This window comes from Triticum aestivum, chromosome 5A, assembly GCF_018294505.1.
Source record: "Triticum aestivum cultivar Chinese Spring chromosome 5A, IWGSC CS RefSeq v2.1, whole genome shotgun sequence".
Taxonomy (NCBI): Eukaryota; Viridiplantae; Streptophyta; class Magnoliopsida; order Poales; family Poaceae; genus Triticum; species Triticum aestivum.
The window spans coordinates 586424351-586442765 of NC_057806.1; the positions used below are offsets into that span (position 1 = coordinate 586424351).

The following is an 18415-nucleotide window of genomic DNA, read 5'->3' on the forward strand; positions in this document are numbered from 1 at the left end:
ATGATCAGGGGGCAGCATGCTGCCCTCGCGAAGGCCTTGACACCAGTGTGATGTGATGATGTGATGAACTGAATGTGGCAACATGTTTTATCTTTATCTTTTGGGTTACTTTTGGTAAACTGAATGTGACTGTTTATGATGTGTTGAACTGAATCTATGGTGATGGTAATAATGTATTATGCTATCTATATTTGTCAGTCCTTAAATTTTCCCGTGGTGTATGGTTAGTTCTGTTTAGATGTTGTGAACTATGAGTTTATGTGTTGCAATGATCACACATGTTGTTTCAGTGTTGTTTCACTGATCAGACATGCTGCTTTTTCTCACCAGTTTAGGTGTTGTAATGATCACACATGTTTATTAATCAAATGCATGCTTTTCCCACCAGCATGTTTCATTATCCGATGTTTTGAACTCACATTCGACAGGACAGTATAAATTAAAAAATGTAAAAAAATAAAACCTTGGCAAACTATCTATGTTTGTGTAGGAGATCATGTGTGCAAAATTTGAGGTGATTTAGAGGGGGTCAAAGAAATTTGAATTTGAGAAATGTGCTCCAAATGAGCTCCCATGCTAGGGTAAACCACTCATTTGTAATCAAGTTTTTTTGGACCACTCTAAATGAGCCAAATGTTTTTTTATTAACGCCTATTCAATCTATATAGTGTAGATTCGAAGTCTCACTATTTTTTGAATTAATCTTCATATTTTTACATTTTCTTTTGAAAAAATATGCTTTAATATAAAAACTATTAAAACATGTTTAAAATATGAAAATGGAAAACTAAGTTCAGATCCTTCTTATTCACTTTGAAATAAAGCTTTGGTGATTTTTTTATATTTTTTTAAATTTTTCAAAAACATAAGGTAACCCTACCTCCTCTCCTTGAACTCTATGAAATCTTGTACGTGATAACTCATATGTGTGAAGGTTTTTCATGAAATTGACCATAGACCAAATTTATGATTTTTGGTTGGTAACATGTCACATAAGACAACATTGTCCGCATGTTTTATTTTTTAATTAATGATGCTCATTTGACCTCAATTGTGCCAGCTAGGTTTTTTTCATGAAAATGACCATAGACCAAGTTTAGTATCTTTCCTCGTTAGCGCGTCTTATAAAACGACGAACGGCGAAGGTTTCATATTTTCCAATTTTTTTTAAATTAGTTATGATCAGGAAAAGCCTTAGAAACCCCGTTGACCATCTCAAAACCCCTCAAAACCCCGCGGGATTTTGCCTAACCCTAGCTCAGAACGTCAGCCGTCCAATCATACCCTGGTGCCAAGCGATAGCCCTGAGATGTTGTCTTCTAGAAGGAATTCGGTGGGCAGGATGCGTGCAGGCTCCGCGTGTTGGATCACATGGACGGCTCTGCATCGTTGGATCGTGGGGCGATCCACGAGAGGCGATCCTATTGGTTGTGCTCGGCTGCTCGCCCACCACTGACTCTAAAAAATGTTGTTATTGGGCCCAAAAGGAAACCAAGCTCTGGTTGGGCCGTCAAATTGCGTCGTTTTTTTTTTGCATCGTTTGCTCTGTTTTTTGTGAACGTGCTAGTTCTGTTTTTTTGCATCGTTTGAAATTACACAACAATTGACATTGTGTAGAAAATTTAGTTATTTTTGTTCAATACAAATGCAAAATGACCAAATTTATAAGGGCCAAATTTATTTTCATCATGAAAAATGGCCACACACTATTCAAAATTGTCTCTTTTTGTTCATATAATATATATGACCACGTATTTCCACGCGTGCAATTAGCTTACTTTTCTTCTTCTGTTCAAACCACGGTTTCCCACACGTGTACACTCCTGATGCCGCGGTGGGTGTGAAATAACACGTAGCACTACAGCTATTTAAGCCACCCTCTTCCTATGCTATCCCTCATCCATCTCCCATCCTCTGCCATCTGCCCTTCTTGCTCTTCGACCCCTTCTCCTTCTTCTGCACATCCCTCAGCCATGCAATACACCGGACCAACCTACCGCTTCCCACCCACCGTGCCGGAGAGGCTCTACCCTACCGGCGTGTACGTTGAGCGCACACTACGTGTGTGGGCGATATCAAGGTGGAGGACCGCAAGGAACTTCACCGAGTTCTTCCTCGCGTCCGGCTACCACCACCTTCCGCGGGGATCTCCAACGATGTTCCGCGTCAAGGAGGTCATCCAAAATGGGGTGGTGGTTGCTCTCCTTGCCCACTTCACCAACACATTTGGCGCCTTCTACCTCCTCGGTCGGGTGTTTTGGCGTGGCTGTGAGTTCATCGCTTTCACCACCCACAACAGGTTCACGGAGTACACCAACATCTTCCCCACCGCGTCGCGCATGCACACTCTTCCGTACCCCATTGACAACACCCCGGAGGAGCAGTGAAGGGCGCCTGGAGGAGGAGCGAGGTGGAGAAGGTGGCGGTTAGGGTTCTAAACCCTCTATCTTTTTTTAGTTTGTGTTATGTTAAGTTGTAAATTGAACTATGTTGGAGTTGCTATGGGATTGTTGGCCCTTTTATTAAATTCTATTATTAAGTTTTCTATCTATTCTATTATTAAGTTTTTCCTAGTTTGAACTATGTGATCGTGCTATGGGCTTGTTGGTCCTATCTACATATTGGGACTACATATTTCTTGATTGTTTTCTTAGAGAGCTCGCGTTGTTAGTAACCACCTAGTGCATGCAGCCACAACGAACCCTTCTCATTTTTTACACAAGCCACAAATATGTAGCCACCTAGCTAGAAGAGAGGAACCAGCGGTAGTGACCGTCGCTGCATCCATGGCGGATGGCGTGCCAGAAAGCTGCTCAGTTAGTGCATCATGGCGGCACGCATCGGCGCATGCAGGCTCGGTCAGCGCATCGTGGCGGCGCGCATCGACACATGCAGGAAGGCTTTGCTGGGTGCATGCATAGCAGGCTTTTGCCGTGGCGGCGCGCGCATGCGTTTAATGCAAGGGACGACCCAACGAAACCACGACCCAACGGTCGAACAGCAACATCTCCCAAAGCGGCCCCACTTGTCAGGTCCAACGAATGACATAGTCCAATGCGGCCCCACTCGTCAGAGTTAACGGTTAAGCCATTGACCCGACGACAACGTCCGTTGTGACCGGTTCTGAGGGTTTCACGCAAGGGAGTGGGGAAAACTGAGCAAAAGTTAAGAGCACGGGGATGGATGAGAAGAGCTAAGGAACTAGGGGAACGGATGTAAAAAAACCTAATAATAATGATGATGCTGATATTGATGCTCAACCAGATAATGATAAAGAACCTGATAATGATGTAGAAATAGAACCTGCTCTTGATCTTGATAACCCACCTTCTAAGAATAAAAGATATGATAAAAGAGATTTCATTGCTAGAAAACATGGTAAAGAGAGAGAACCATGGGTTCAGAAACCCATGCTTTTTCCTACTAAGCCTCCTAGAAGTAAGGATGATGAGGATTTTGAGTGCTTTGTTGAAATGCTTAGACCAGTCTTTTTGCATACACGCTTGACTGATATTTTGAAAATGCCTCCATATGCTAAATACATGAAAGATATTGTCGCTAATAAAAGAAAGATATCTGAAGCTTAAATTTCCACCATTCTTGCAAATTGTTCTTTTAAGGGCGGAGTACCTAAGAAATTAGGAGATTGAGGAATACCTACTATATCATGCTCCATTAAAAGAAGTTATATCAAAACTACCTTATGTGATTTGGGACCCGGTGTTAGTGTTATGCCTTTCTCTTTATATAGAAGACTTGATTTGAATAAGCTCACACCAACTGAAATATCTTTGCAAATGACTGATAAATCAACTGCTATACCTATTGGATTTGTGAGGATGTGCTGGTTGTAGTTGCAAATGTTACTATCTTAATAGACTTTGTTATACTTGATATGCCCGAGGACAACACTAAGTCGATCATCCTTGATAGACCATTTTTAAATACTGGAGGGGCTGCTATTGACTGCAGCAAAAGCAAGGTTATTTTTAATGTCAATGGTAATGAGCATACGGTTTATTTTCCGAAGAAACAAAGTTCGGTGAACAGTATCAATGTTATTGAAAAAATTGCTACAATCACTATTGGACATTTCAAATTCCCTCTTCCGTCCATCAAAAGGAAATATGAAACTCTTATTGTTGGGGAGATGCATATCCCCATTGAGGTAACCTAATGTTATACAAAGATCCTTCGGTTTCATGTTACTCGAAAATAGTTTGTTAATAAGACTTGATCGGCCTTATTAATGGATTATTTTTAGGGGCATGTGGTCGATGAATTTAGTAAGCACAACTTATTGTACCTACTATTTGTTGTTTGTTATTTAAAGTTAATAAAGTAGAAATGCAATGATTATCCTATTTTTGAATTTTTCGTGCAATAAAAATGTCTCGGAAATAAAAGTTCTTGGAATTACCTGAAAATTTAGTATATTGTTTTGCAATATGCAAGAACTTTTGGCACTGAACGCACCCTAGGGGCGTGCACCTATAAGCCACAAGCTCACAGGGTGTGCCTAGTTGGCTTGTGGGCCCCATAGGGGCGCCCTCACTTAGTGCACCAGTCCACCACCTTCTTCCACCTCTAGAAAAAACCAAACTTGCCTCATAGCCCATGTTCTTGCTCATTTGTCTGCAAAATTCGATCTCCTTGCTCCGAGCTCCATTTCCAAAACTGTTTTGGGGGATTACTCCTTGGTATGTGAATCCTCCAATGGTTCAATTAGTTTCTGTTCTAGTGCTTTATATTTTGCAAAACAAATCTACTGCGGTGACCATGTATATGAGCTTGCATGTTGAATTTGTATTACAAAGTAGTTTTGATTCATGATATAGCCTCTAGACACTTGTGGGAGTAGTTGCTATCAAATTTGTTGAGTTTTGTTCGCTTTTATTTTGAGCCACTAAAAATTTCTGAAATTTTCAAGAGGAAGAAAATGTTTAGAAAGATGTTCCATGGTGGTTCTTCGAGCAAGAGCTCTCCAAGGCTTGCACTACGTGAGTCGGACCTAGAACCACCATGAGAAGCTCTTGTGCACCCGTGCGAATGGCCATCGAACTCCTTTATGAATCAAGCTAGTATTAAGGAGGAGTTTGATATGTACGTGCAAAATGCCGAGTTGACGAACTTCATGTCAGATAAGTGCTCGCAGTACTATAATCTCACTGATTCTTTTGTGCAGAAATTCGAGTATGTATCTCATTGCACTTCACATGATGTTATGTTCAACTTATATGAAAATCCTTTTTGCATGACCATCGAGGAATTTAGTGAAGCGTGTAGAATTCCTTGTTGGGGGACATGCCTTGAGCCCCGCAAATCTGATTGCAATGATTTTCTTAGGAGTATTACTAGAGGTGAGACTAGAGGCATAACACAAGCTACCATGGGGAGCATTCACTTTCCTGTTATACATTATTTTGCTTTGTTCATAGTAAGATGCATAAATGGTAAACATAAACCTAGTCACCTTTGCGCTCATGATCTGAGCATACTTAAGAGTGTGGTATTGATAGATAGACAATTTAACATGGGGGCAATCGTTGCACGTCATTTACATAATAACGCCCTAGTTGGTGATATTCTTGGTGGAATTTATGCTAGTCGCTTAGCTGCTCATCTTGGTGCACCTATAAAAGAAGATGATACTTTGTTGCCGCCTAGCTTCCTTGATTATGAGGCCATGGAGCACCACCAGTTCATTCAGAGGCTATGATACAGGCTAATCTTTAATAGGCGTCGTGTCTTCCATATTACTTTGCCTGCTCCTACCTTCCTTAACTTTTAGGAAAAACAAAGACACTTTATACTTGAGGAGGAGGCCGAGGAGTACAACAGGGTGGAGGACAACGATCGCCGTAATGAGGCAGCCCGCCAAGCTGTGGCGGCCGCACTTGAGTACAACCCTAACTATTACCACGAGTATTATTTGAGTCAGCAATGGCCATAGACCAACTTAGACCAAAAGCCTAAGCTTGCGGGAGTATGTATTTCTTGCCGACATTAAATTCATGTACAACACATTCATTCCAGTTTTTAGCATTCATCATTTTTCATTGTATATCCATGTTAATTTTATTTTCGCTTTCTTTTTGTGTGTTTGAAAAACATCAAAAATCCAAAAATATTTCTCATTTCTTTTTGGTTCTTCTCTTTTGTTTGTAATATTAAGAAAACCCCCCAAAAAATTCCCGTTCTTGTTTTGTTGTCAGGAGCTTTCCTATGTACATAGTTTTTCTCGTTTTCGTTTTTCCTTCGTTAGTTTGTTTTCTTTAGAAAAACCGAAAAGAATTCAAAAACATTTCAGTGTGTTTCTTTGAATTCTTTCCTTTTCTTTGAGTCGTGTAAGGAGAAGACCATGATGAACATGCTGAGTGGCTCTCATATGCATTAGTGTTGATCTAACAAAGAGCCCATATTACCTTGTCTTCTCTTTTGAATAAAATGTTTGCAGATTCCATCTTAGTCCACGACAAATTTGCACTATTATATTTTCACATCATTCAGTCGTGCAAGTGAAAGGCAATATTGACGATGATTTGATGAATTGATTGCGGTGAAGGAAAGTTGGTATGAACTCTTCTTGTTTTTGTTTTTGTAAATATGTTTAGCTCATCGCTCTTGATTCGGCATATTATGAGTAAACATGTTTGTGATGACAATTAGAGAATATATTTGCTCATGCCATGCTTAAACAACTAGGAGTGGATAAGTGTCAACATGTATGGAAATGGTTATGATGTAGTATGATAGTATGGTATCCTTCTCTGAATGATTCGAGTGGCCTGACTTGGCACATGTTCACACATGTGGTTGATCAAAACCAACAAAACCTTCACGATATTTATGTTCATGGTGTTTATATCCTACTGATGCTCGTATGCAATGTTAATTACCTCAATGCATGATTATGACCGTTTTCGCTCTCTAGTTGGTCGCTTCTCAATCTATTTGCTAGACTTTCCCTGTACTAAGCGGAACACTACTTGTGCATCCAAATCCTTAAACCCAAAGTTGTCCTAGATGAGTCCACTATATCTACCTATATGCGGTATTACTCTACCGTTCCAAGTAAATTTCCACGTGCCACCTCTAAACATTCAAATAATCATCTATTTTGTGTGCCTGTATTGCTCATGGGGCGACAAGGGCCGTCCAGTATCTTCCATGCTAGCGGGTTATTCCCACGATGGGTGTTTACTCACTTGTCATTACACAAGAGAGGCTGGTAATTGGGTTGCCCAGTCCTATATTCAAAATGAAAAAAATATAGTGAAACAAACTCCCCCGGAAGTTGTTGGTATGGAGGGCACATGTGAATTTGGCTAGCCATGGCATGTGTTTGTTGGTTGATGGGGAGTAAACTTTACCTTTCCGCTTGGGAACCGTCGATAATGTGTTTAGCATGGAAGATATTGAAAATCCTTGGTTGTAACATTGACAGGAAAAGTACACCTCTCAAAATTATATTCATCTCTGTTTTAAGCTTCGAGCTCTGGCACCTCAGCAAATCTCTGCTTCCCTCTGCGAAGGGCCTATCTATTTACTTGTATGTTATTTACTTTTATTGTTGAGTCATCACCTTCTCATTCAAGCACCAATTGGAGAGCACTATTGTCATTCTTATGCATTGAGTATAGTCAATGTTGGGTGTGATATGATTGGATCTCTTCTATCATGAATTACAATGTTTAGTCATTGCTTGAATTTCATAGGTGCTCTGCATTTATGTTTTGCGGTCTTAGAAAGGGCTAGCAAGACACCATGTTATCATATTATATCATGATTGTTTTGACAAATTGTTGACATTCGAGATACCTATTATTGCTCGCTAGTTGGTTATGTTATTGGTATGAGTAAATGTGAGACCTAAGTCTTATCGTACACAAGGTTAGTTAATAATCTTTGTTGGAAACTTGAACATTAGTTAAGCATATATACAACAACAAGAACAAAAAGAGTTTGTAAAAGTTTTTTTATCATTTTCAGTTTGTCAACTGAATTGCTTAAGGACAAGCAATGAGTTAAGCTTGGGGAGTTGATACATGCCAAATGTATGTACTTTTCCAAACACTTTTGTTCTTGTTTTGGACTCTTATTTGCATGATTTGAATGGAACTAACCCGACTGACGTTGTTTTCAGCAGAATTGCCATGGTGTTATTTTTGTGCACAAATAAAAGTTCTTGGATTGAGCTAACAGTTTACAGAGAATATTTCTAGGATATATAAAAAATATTGGCGAAGAGAACTATCGGAGGGGACCACCCAGGAGCCACAAGCTCAGGGGGCGCTCCTGGCGAGCTTGTGGGCCCCTGGAGCCTCCGGTAACCCTAAGTCTAACTCCATATATACCGCCTTGCAAAGAAATCCGAGAGGAGGAATCATCATGTTTTATGATATGGAGCCGCTACTACCTCCTGTTCTTCATCAGGAGGGCTGATCTAGAGTCAGCTTGGGGCTCCAGAGGGTGGAAATCATCATTGTCGTCATCACCAACCCTTCTCCATCAACAATTCTATGATGCTCACCATTGGGAGTTAGTAATTCCTTCGCATGCTTGCTGGAAGGTGACGAAGTTGGATGAGGTTTGTCATGTAATTGAGTCAATTTGTTAGGGCTCGATCCCTAGTACCCACTATGTTCTGAGACTGATGTTGCTATGACTTCGCTATGCTTAATGCTTGTCACTAGGGCCCGAGTGCCATGATTTTAGATCTGAACCCTCTATGTTTTCATGAATATATTTGAGTTCTTGATCCTATCTTGCAAGTTGTATGCTCCTATTAAGTGTTATGATCCGCTCTTGCAAGTTGTATGCACCTATTACGTGTCATGAAAAACACTGGGATTCTTTCCAATGATTACCGTAGTATGAGGAGTCCATGTATTCACTATGTGTTAATGCTTTGTTCCGGTTCTTTATTAAAATGGGGCCTTAATATCCCTTAGATTTCCTTATGGGCCCTGCTGCCACATGAGGGTAGGACAAAAGATGTCATGCAAGTTCTTATTATAAGCATGTATGACTATATATGGAATACATGCCTACATTATATTGATGAATTGGAGCTATTGTGTATCGCTCTAGGTTGTGATTGTTATATGATGAATACCATCCAACACAATTATCCATCGCTGATCCAATGCCTACGTTTTTCTCATATTGGTCTTTGCTAAGTTATTTTCGTTACTACTACTACTACAATCACTACAAACTGCTACTGTTACTGTTCCTGTCACTATTGTTACTGTGCTACTAAATACTTTGCTGCAGAAGTAAAATTTCTAGGTGTGGTTTAATTGACAAACAACTGCGAAGGCTCATAAATATTCTTTGGCTCTTCTTATGTCGAATCAATAAATTTGGATGAAATACTACCCTCGAAGACTATCGCAATCCTCTATACTTGTGGGTTATCAACACTCAGCTTCAAAGGGAGGACCACCAAGTGACACTTTGAAAATGTTGACACACGAACACGTTACGTGTACCCTCGATGCCGGGCGTGATGCACCGCTGCTCACGTCGAAGGAGACCCGACCGACAGCGCGATACACAAGATAGTCGGCGGGCGCTTTTTCAGACCCGAAACCCCGCGCACCCGGGAAGGACCCCGTCAGGGATTGCGGCGGCTATGGGCTGCCCTACGTCGATTCGCTCGCCCCTAGAGCCTCGGTATTTGCAGCTCTCAAACACGAATAACAACGAAGAATGAGAGAGAAAAACGGTGGGGAAATAAAACGTAGACTGAAAAAGTAGTATATTGATTTGTTTGATTGTGTGTTGTTTCAATCGACCGTCAGCCTCAACATATATACGAGGCGGCTGGACTTCCCGTACAAGCAAAGGATTCATCTAGGCTTTCCATACAAGAAAATTACTCCCTCCGTTCCTAAATATAGGGTGTATAGTTTTTGGCACGAAAATTAAAAAACACACATGGAGGGAAAATTTCACAAGTTTTGGGCGAGATTATACCTGACTAATTGACATGAGAAAATAGAGGAGCTTGCCTGATATAAGGAAATGTAATCAAATTCCATCAAAAATTATCCAAACGAGCAGTGTAACCTAATACACCTTATATTTCGGACTTTTTCTCAAAAATCTATACACCTTATATCAAGGAACGGAGGGAGTACATCAATTCACGTCCTCCAGTTCTAATTCCAATCCAACTCGGATTCAGCCCGAATCTGGCCCAAACTTCTATCATGCTCCTTGTACAGGCCGTGGAATTTACATATGACCTCCGATTGAGAAGATCAAAGTACCAAGTTTATGCGCCTCGACGAGACGAACAACTCTCCTGTTTATCATTTTTCCAAATAAAGTCATCTTCAACACTTTACGAGGTCATCTTTAACTTTCAGTCGGATTTGGTCATGCAGTTTTCTTGGCTGTTCGAGTCTTTCAGCAACTCTACAGGCTGTATACTATCTCAGATGATGATGACTCCAAAAGTAAAGTTGACCGTTTCGGCGATACGCACAACTTCCGCGTAGAACACTTTTCTATCCGAGATCATCTGAATAACCTTTCAAGCCCATCTCCAACTTTCGGTCGGATTGACCCCGGCAAGCTCTCTACCCCGGCAAGCTTTCACACTGGCAAGCTTTCACACCGGCAAGGTTTTCACCCCGACAAGGTTTCTACAGCAAGAGTGGCTTTTTGAGGCCAGTTGGGGATGGATGGGGCAATGAATTACCTCCAGTGTAACTTCACAGAAATCTGAATTTCGCAAGATTTTGAAATCAAGTGGGCCTTCTATTTCCCTATTAAAGAGTGCACGTGCTGCATAAAGAAAGATGGTTTCCGCATAACCACCCGAGCCACCAGAAACCCCATATAGATGACCACCATCATCAACATTTGTTAATCTGTGTTGCAATGAAAGTACACATGAATTATCAGAAAAGATGAAGCATAAATGTAACCATATAAAATTACTTTTATCTTTCTTTTTCTCGACAGTTGATTAAATCAAAGCTTCGCTAAATTCTAAATAGTAGTACTAGTTGAACAGAACATATAAACATATATTTCTGCATTGGATTTCATTCAAATTTTATCCGGAGGGACGGAACATCAAGCATACAAGGAGCTTACAATCTGTCCAAAGGAGATTCCTCCATTGTCTTGAAATCAACAGATTTGGACTGCACAACCATGAAACTGATATAAGCATGGAGTTTTTCAAAACATACAAGCAACTGCAGGAAATAAATTAGTAACCTGTATCAAGTCCAACACTTCACCAGTTGTCAATACCGAGTCCACCTCTGTAACTTCCTTTTCTTCCACTGAGAAAACAAAGTCGCCCCGGACAGCTTCAAGTTTTTTATCATAACAGGGCATCACAGTAACATGATACACATCATACGGCCTACACAGTACATTCAAGTATGATCACAAACAAAAATATCACAAAATGATAGTTCATAATCAGAGTAGTTTTTATTTGAAATAATCATCCAATTCAGCAAATGGAGATATTACATTGCAAAGACCAGGAAAAACCTCATGTCACAAACAGTTGGTCACAAGAAAACGTCAAAAATCATATGTGTCTCTCAAGATATTTTGGACTGGTCACCAGAAAATTGTATATCCAGATTTTTCATGAAATATACTTGCTTGATCTTATACTTATATACTAGAAAAAAAAACTTTGTGAAGTAAAAAAGAAGTCCAATTTCAGACAAAAGGAAGTACTAAATTTTTCATGTCTGATCAAAGATCTGAAAATAACATCCTTAGGTCTAGAACTAGGGCAAATTACTCACTTGAGACCAAGTTTTTCAACCATGTGATGCTTGATAGCTGCACCAATCACTTGTTGGGGACTCTTTACAGATGAGATGTAGGGCAAGATATATGAACCAAGAGTCTTTTCAGCATAGCATATCCAACCTGCAAAGAGGAAGAGATTCACATATAGTGATAGAAGGTATGTAAATAACCAACTAGTAAGGGAATATCAATAGTACATAGGAAACTGCATAGTAGCGAAATTGACACATATTTCGCGTAAATGTTTTTACCTGGACATGCAGATGAAAGCACAGGAAGACTTGTTCCAACTTCTTTGTCGCTAGACAATTGACTCAGCTTATAGCGTGAAATAAATTCATTGCATGCTTCAATTAGGGCCAGATCTCGACTACTACTTGTGTCATACACTGCCTTCACGCCCATCGACTTGAACAGAGCAGTTAGTTTTTTGAAAACCTGAAGATAACAAAAATTGCATTATGTGTTTGTTATCATTATTTACAGAGTACTTATCATTCAGCTAAAGTGGAAAGACACTAATTTAGGGAAAACATTACAAAACACCTTATATGGTGACAATTTTGACTAGGTAGTGGTCAGGTGAAGCACATAGAATTACCTGTGACTGAGAAAGACCAAAGAATGCAGCTAATGATGCTCTTGACTGGGGAGACATAGATACGATGACGGTTTTGCCAGAGTTGATGCGAGTAACAAAGTCATCCAAGCTTTGCTTCTCAAGCATAACTGTCTCTGCTGATGTTATGCAACCACTATGAGATCAAAGGAAGCTGTCAGCATTATTTACATTTGGGCAGGTCACTACTTTTACAGTTGAGGCGAGGGCTACAAAATTGGTAATAACCTGCAAGCTAAACAGTCCTTGAGAGAAATCTTGACCGATTCTTCTGGAGGTTTTGTACTCACCACAACTTGCTTTTTTTTAATCTGTAAAATGGAAATGTCATGAATATATGAGAATTGCATGGGGAAGGGAAATGGGTTAGGTGAGGTGCAACAAAGATGAATTTACGAAGTTCTGTTTGTGCTAATGTGAAGTCAATTTATTAGTTTAGTTGTGCAGAAATGTATCTACGACTTCGACAGTGGTTTGACCAAGTTGTCAAACTTAGCAGGTAGATCGTCCTGGAAATTGAGATAGAGAAGTAACATTTCCTTAAAGGACAGATTAATAAGTCAACACAAGTGCGGCGGCTGTTACTAAGCTCATGGGAAGTTGTAAAAACAAAGGAAATTGTAAGCACCAGGAGATAATCAAGTGAAGCACCAGGATCAATGTCCAAACACCACACAAATGGTATATTTGCCTAGCTGATGATTTTGAATAAGTGATGCTACTAAAAATTGCAATGCAACATTGATCATAGGGCTAATATACTATGATCCTATTTGCATTTTCCATTGTCATGCACACACATTGAACAACAGAGCTAATATAACTACATATTATGGACAAATTTATATACTAATAAATCAAATAACTTCTTAATCAATGGATCCCATTTGGGCATATGACATTCAAAACCCCAATCTGCGTAGCATTCAAAAACAAATCTAATAGGGACCCAATCTAATAAGCATACATGTCTGCAGCATTAAAAACCCAATCTGTGTAGCATTAAAAACAAAATCTAATAAGCATACATCTGTGTAGCATTGAAGCACAGCGATCCCTATCTCTCATACAGATCTATCTAGCATTTTTGCAACGAATGTAATCCAACAAACCCTAGTACAAAAACCCCCATCCCCCCATACAGAAAACCCCGGCCCATCCGTCAAACCAACTACTCTAACCATCTGTACTACTGTATGAATCACAATCTAACCAATGCAACTAACTCTACAAGCTAATATTCTAAATATTGCAACTAACAAGCAAGTGCAAATACCTCCTGCTCCTCACCAGTCTGCGCATCAGGGGTATCGGGATGGACTGCGCCGCTCGACACCGTCAACTTCTGCTCTGGCAGTGCTAAGGCGGAGCCCGCCACCTCCTTCTCCACATCCGCAGCGGTTGCGAGTTTCCCTGCACCGCCGTGGATGCCGCCAACATCCTTCAATTCATCCGCGGTCACCGTGCCCTGCAGCTCCACTACATCTCCGGCCGCTGCGCCGGCGTCACCACGAGCTTCCGCCATCGGACAGATGGAGGCGATGAAGTGAGGAAGAGGATGCGGTGGGGGAGAGCGAGACGGTGCGGTGGAGGCAGCGGAGGAGAGAGAGACCGATGGGGGAGAGGAAGATGATGCGGCAGGGAGGGGATTTGGGGGAAAACCCTGGGGGAAATGGTAGGGGCGATAAGCCGGGAGGTGGTTCCCCCTCTTTATATGATGGGACATTTCGGGCATGTCCTATGGACACGTGCTACCCCACGACCGCGGTCAGTTGCATGCGCCCATGTATATGAATACCACTGTACGGTCAGCATACGAAACCACTATACGGGTAAACGGTCAAAGGTGGACGCGGCCCCACTCATCCCCACTCGTCAGAGTTAACGGTCAAAGGCATTGACCTGACGGCAACGTCCGTTGTAACCTGTTCTGAGGGTTTCGGGCAAGGGAGTGGAGTGGGGAAAAGTGAGCAAAAGTTAAGAGCGTGGGGATGAATGAGTACAACTAACGAACCAGGGGCACAGAAATAAAAATCCATAAATTCTATGATATTTGATAAATAGATATAACTAAAACACAAAAGAAAATAAATAAAAGAAAATTGCAACAAGGTATTTTTGGTTTCAATATATGATAAGAAATAGACCCGGGGGCCATAGTTTTCACTAGAGGCTTCTCTCGAGAAAATAGCATATGGTGGGTAAACAAATTAATATTGGGCAATTGGCAGAAAAACAAATGATTATGATGATATCCAAGGCAATGATCATGTATATAAGCATCACGCCGAAGATTAGTAGACCGAGATGATTCTGCATCTACTATTATTACTCCACACATCGACTGTTATCCAACATGCATCTAGTGTATTAAGTTCATGGAAAAACGAAGTAATGCATTAGGCAAGATGACATGACGTAGACAAGATAAACTCATGTATGAATAAACCCCATATTGTTACCCTTAATAGCAACGATACATGTGTGGCATGTCTCCTTCTGTCACTGAGATTGAGCACCGCAAGATCGAACCCATCAAAAGCACCTCTTCCCATGGCAAGATAAATCAATCTAGTTGGACAAACCAAACCAATAAATCGAACAAGAAATACGAAGCTATACCAATCATACATAAAAGAATTCAGAGAAGATTCAAATATTGTTCATAGATAGACTTGATCATAAATCCACAATTCATCGGTCTCAACAAACACACCGCAAAAAGAAGATTACATCGAATAGATCTCCACAAGAGAGGGGGAGAACATTGTATTGAGATCCAAAAAGAGAAAAGAAGCCATCTAGCTAATAACTATGGACCCGTAGGTCTGAGGTGAACTACTCACACTTCATCGTAGGGGCTATGGTGTTGATGTAGAAGCCCTCCGTGATGGATACCCCCTCCAGCGGAGCTCCGGAACAGGCCCCAAGATGGGATCTCGTGGATACAGAAAGTTGCAGCGGTGGAATTAGGGTTTTGGCTCCGTATCTAATTGTTTGGTGGTACGTAGGTATATATAGGAGGAAGGAGTACGTTGGTGGAGCAACAGGGGGCCCACGAGGGTGAAGGGCCCGCCTGGGGGGTAGGCGCGCCCCCTACCTTGTGGCCTCCTACTTTGTTTCTTGACGTAGGGTCCAAGTCTCCTGGATCGTGTTCGGTGAGAAAATCATGTTCCCGAAGGTTTCATTCCGTTTGGACTCCGTTTGATATTCCTTTTCTTCGAAACCCTGAAATAGGCAAAAATAGCAATTCTGGGTTGGGCCTCCGGTTAATAGATTAGTACCAAAAATAATATAAAAGTGGATAATAAAGCCCAATAATGTCCAAAACAGTAGATAATATAGCATGGAGCAATCAAAAATTATAGATACGTTGGAGACGTATCAATCTTCTTCTTGATGAGTTTGATTAAAATTTTATTGCTAGACTCAGCTTGTCCATTGGCTTGGGCATAATATGGAGAGGAATTGAGCAACTTTATGTTATAAGATTCGGCAAATTCTCTGACTTGGTGTGACATGAAAGATAAGCCTTGATCTATAGTCAACATTTGAGGAATGTCGAATCTATGAATAATGTGCTCGGTTATGAATTTAATTACCTCTGTATGTGTCATGTTCTTGAGAGGTACTGCTTCAGACCATTTAGTGAAATAATCGGTTGCTACCAATACGAACCGATGCCCCTTTGAGGAAGACAGATGAATTTGTCCAATAAAGTCTAAACCCCATCCTCTGAAAGGCCACGGCTTGATAATGGGATGTAACATAGCAGTAGGAGCCAACTGAATATCGCCAAATTTTTGACAAGCTTCACACCCTTTATAATATCTGAAGCAATCATTAATCATAGTCGGCCAATAAAACCCAGCACGCTGTAGTAACCATTTCATCTTGGGGGCCGACTGATGAGTGCCACAAATACCTTCACGGACCTCTCCCATAGCAATTCTCGCTTGGTCCTCGTCCAAGCACTTTAAAAGAACATCATCAACTGCTTCCTCCAGTCTTGATTTTCTCCTGCATTGAATATTTCATTAGTGGCCGAAACAGTGGGCTCCGGTTCGGCCTTCCCCTATGTTGGCAAGACTAGACATCGGCTTTTCAGAAATATGAAACATGCCATGATCAACATGATAGCCGGATGCTTGTTGTGCCAACTCATTTGCTTTCCAATTGTCATGTCTAGATATATGAGCAATGCTAAAATAATCCAAAGTAGAAATCATATCTAGACATTTATCAAGATAAACATTAAGTGATTTGTCAAAACATTGAAAGACTTTGGATATTTGTTGCACTACTAATAATGAATCACCATAAGCCTCAATATGTGTAACACCTATAGCAAGCAACATCTCTAGGCCGAATAACAATGCTTCATATTTGGCTTGATTGTTTGTACAAAAATATTTTAAGCGGCATGAGGCTTCAAAAATAGCACCATGAGGAGATATGTAAACAATACCAACACCTTGGACATTGCTACAAACTGAACCATCAAAATATAATCTCCACGGTACTAGTGAGACAAGGTTTATATCAACATCATGCTTGTCATCAATCCGATGTTCAACAATAAAATTAGCAACGATTTGTCCTTTCATGGATTTTAGAGATTCATAAGCCAAATCATATTCAATCAAAGCATAAGCCCACTTGCCAATTCTACCACTAAGAATTGGTCTATGCAACAATTATTTAATGACATCGGTCTGACAAGCTACTATGTAAGCACTCGACACTAAATAATGTCTCAATTTTGTGCAAGCATAATATAAACATAGACATAATTTTTCAATAAATGTATACATTGTCTCGGCGTCCAATAAGCGGCGGCTCAAATAAGTGATGGCATGCTCTTTTCCTTCGGTTTATTGAGTCAGAACAACACAAATAACTGCTTCCTCTGCTGCAATGTAAAGCCTGAAGGGTTCCCTATGCTTGGGTGCTTTCATCACCGGAGGAGTGCACAAATAATTCTTGATCATATCAAATGCTTCTTGCTGTTTTGCCTCCCAAGTGAAATCAGCATCATTCTTTAACCGAAGGATATGAGTAAACGCATCAACCTTTCCTGACAGATTAGCTATGAACCTCCTCAAGTAATTGAGCTTGCCAAGGAACTTTTGCATATCTCTCTTGCATGTTGGAGCCTCCACTTTCTGTATGGCCTCCATCTTTTTGGGATCAATCACTATGCCATCTTCATGGATAATGAAACCCAAAAACTTGTCAGCTTACACGCCGAATGCACATTTCAAAGGGTTCATCTTCAGTCCATACTTTTTCATTCTTTCGAAAGCTAAATGCAAATCGGCCAAGTGAGACTCAAAAGCATCCGATTTGACAACAATATCATCAATATAAACTTCAAGTATGACACCGAGTAAATCACGAAAAATCAAATTCATAGCCCTTTGATATGTGGCGCCAACATTTTTTAATCCGAATGTCATCACGGTCCACTCAAATAAACCAAGAAAAAACTAGGGCAATGAAAAGCTATCTTGGACATGTCCTCTTCGGCCATAAAAATTTGATTGTATCCGGCATTACCATCTAGAAAGCTAATAACCTTATGTCCAGAAGCATCATTAATAAGCATATCGGCTATTGGCATGGGATACTCATCTTTGGGTGTGGCCCTATTCAAATCTCTGAAGTCAATGCACACCCTCAACTTGCCTGATCCTTCCTTCTCTACTGGGACAATGTTAGAAATCCACTCGGCATACCTGCAAGGCCTAATAAAATTAGCTTTAAGCAAACAACCGATCTCTTCCTTGATCCGGTCATATGTTTTTGGATTAAACTTTCTGGCCGATTGTTTATATGGTCTAAAACCAGCCTTTATAGGTAACCGATGCTCCACTAGCTCTCGGCTTAAACCTGGCATCTCATGATAATCCCATGCAAAGCAACAAACATATTCTTTCAATAGCTCGATTAACTTAGCTTTACAATCGACTTTCAAATTTTTGTTTACAAACGTCG

The 18415-nt window shown here is 40.5% G+C and overlaps 1 protein-coding gene across 1 annotated transcript; it reads right to left on the reverse strand.

The window, feature by feature from the left end:
* Positions 1-9261: 9261 nt before the first annotated feature.
* LOC123101596 (protein NAR1-like) lies at positions 9262-12728 on the reverse strand. Its single transcript, XM_044522973.1, has 8 exons — positions 12647-12728; positions 12401-12554; positions 12051-12237; positions 11793-11919; positions 11242-11392; positions 11116-11165; positions 10715-10886; positions 9262-9273 (listed from the first exon to the last, which is right to left on the reverse strand). The coding sequence occupies exons 2-8, from the start codon at positions 12524-12526 to the stop codon at positions 9262-9264; spliced, it is 825 nt and encodes a 274-aa protein (XP_044378908.1). The 5' UTR covers positions 12527-12554; positions 12647-12728.
* Positions 12729-18415: the final 5687 nt, after the last annotated feature.

Bases quoted from the DNA above. Each gene is read 5' to 3' on its own strand.
- LOC123101596 (XM_044522973.1), bottom strand. From the start codon at position 12,526: ATGCTTGAGAAGCAAAGCTTGGATGACTTTGTTACTCGCATCAACTCT. The intron at 11,920-12,050 runs GTAAAAACATTT...TCCTCTTTGCAG, and splicing joins GCTTTCATCTGCATGTCCAG to GTTGGATATGCTATGCTGAA. The intron at 11,166-11,241 runs GTTACTAATTTA...ATGGTTGTGCAG, and splicing joins AAGTGTTGGACTTGATACAG to TCCAAATCTGTTGATTTCAA.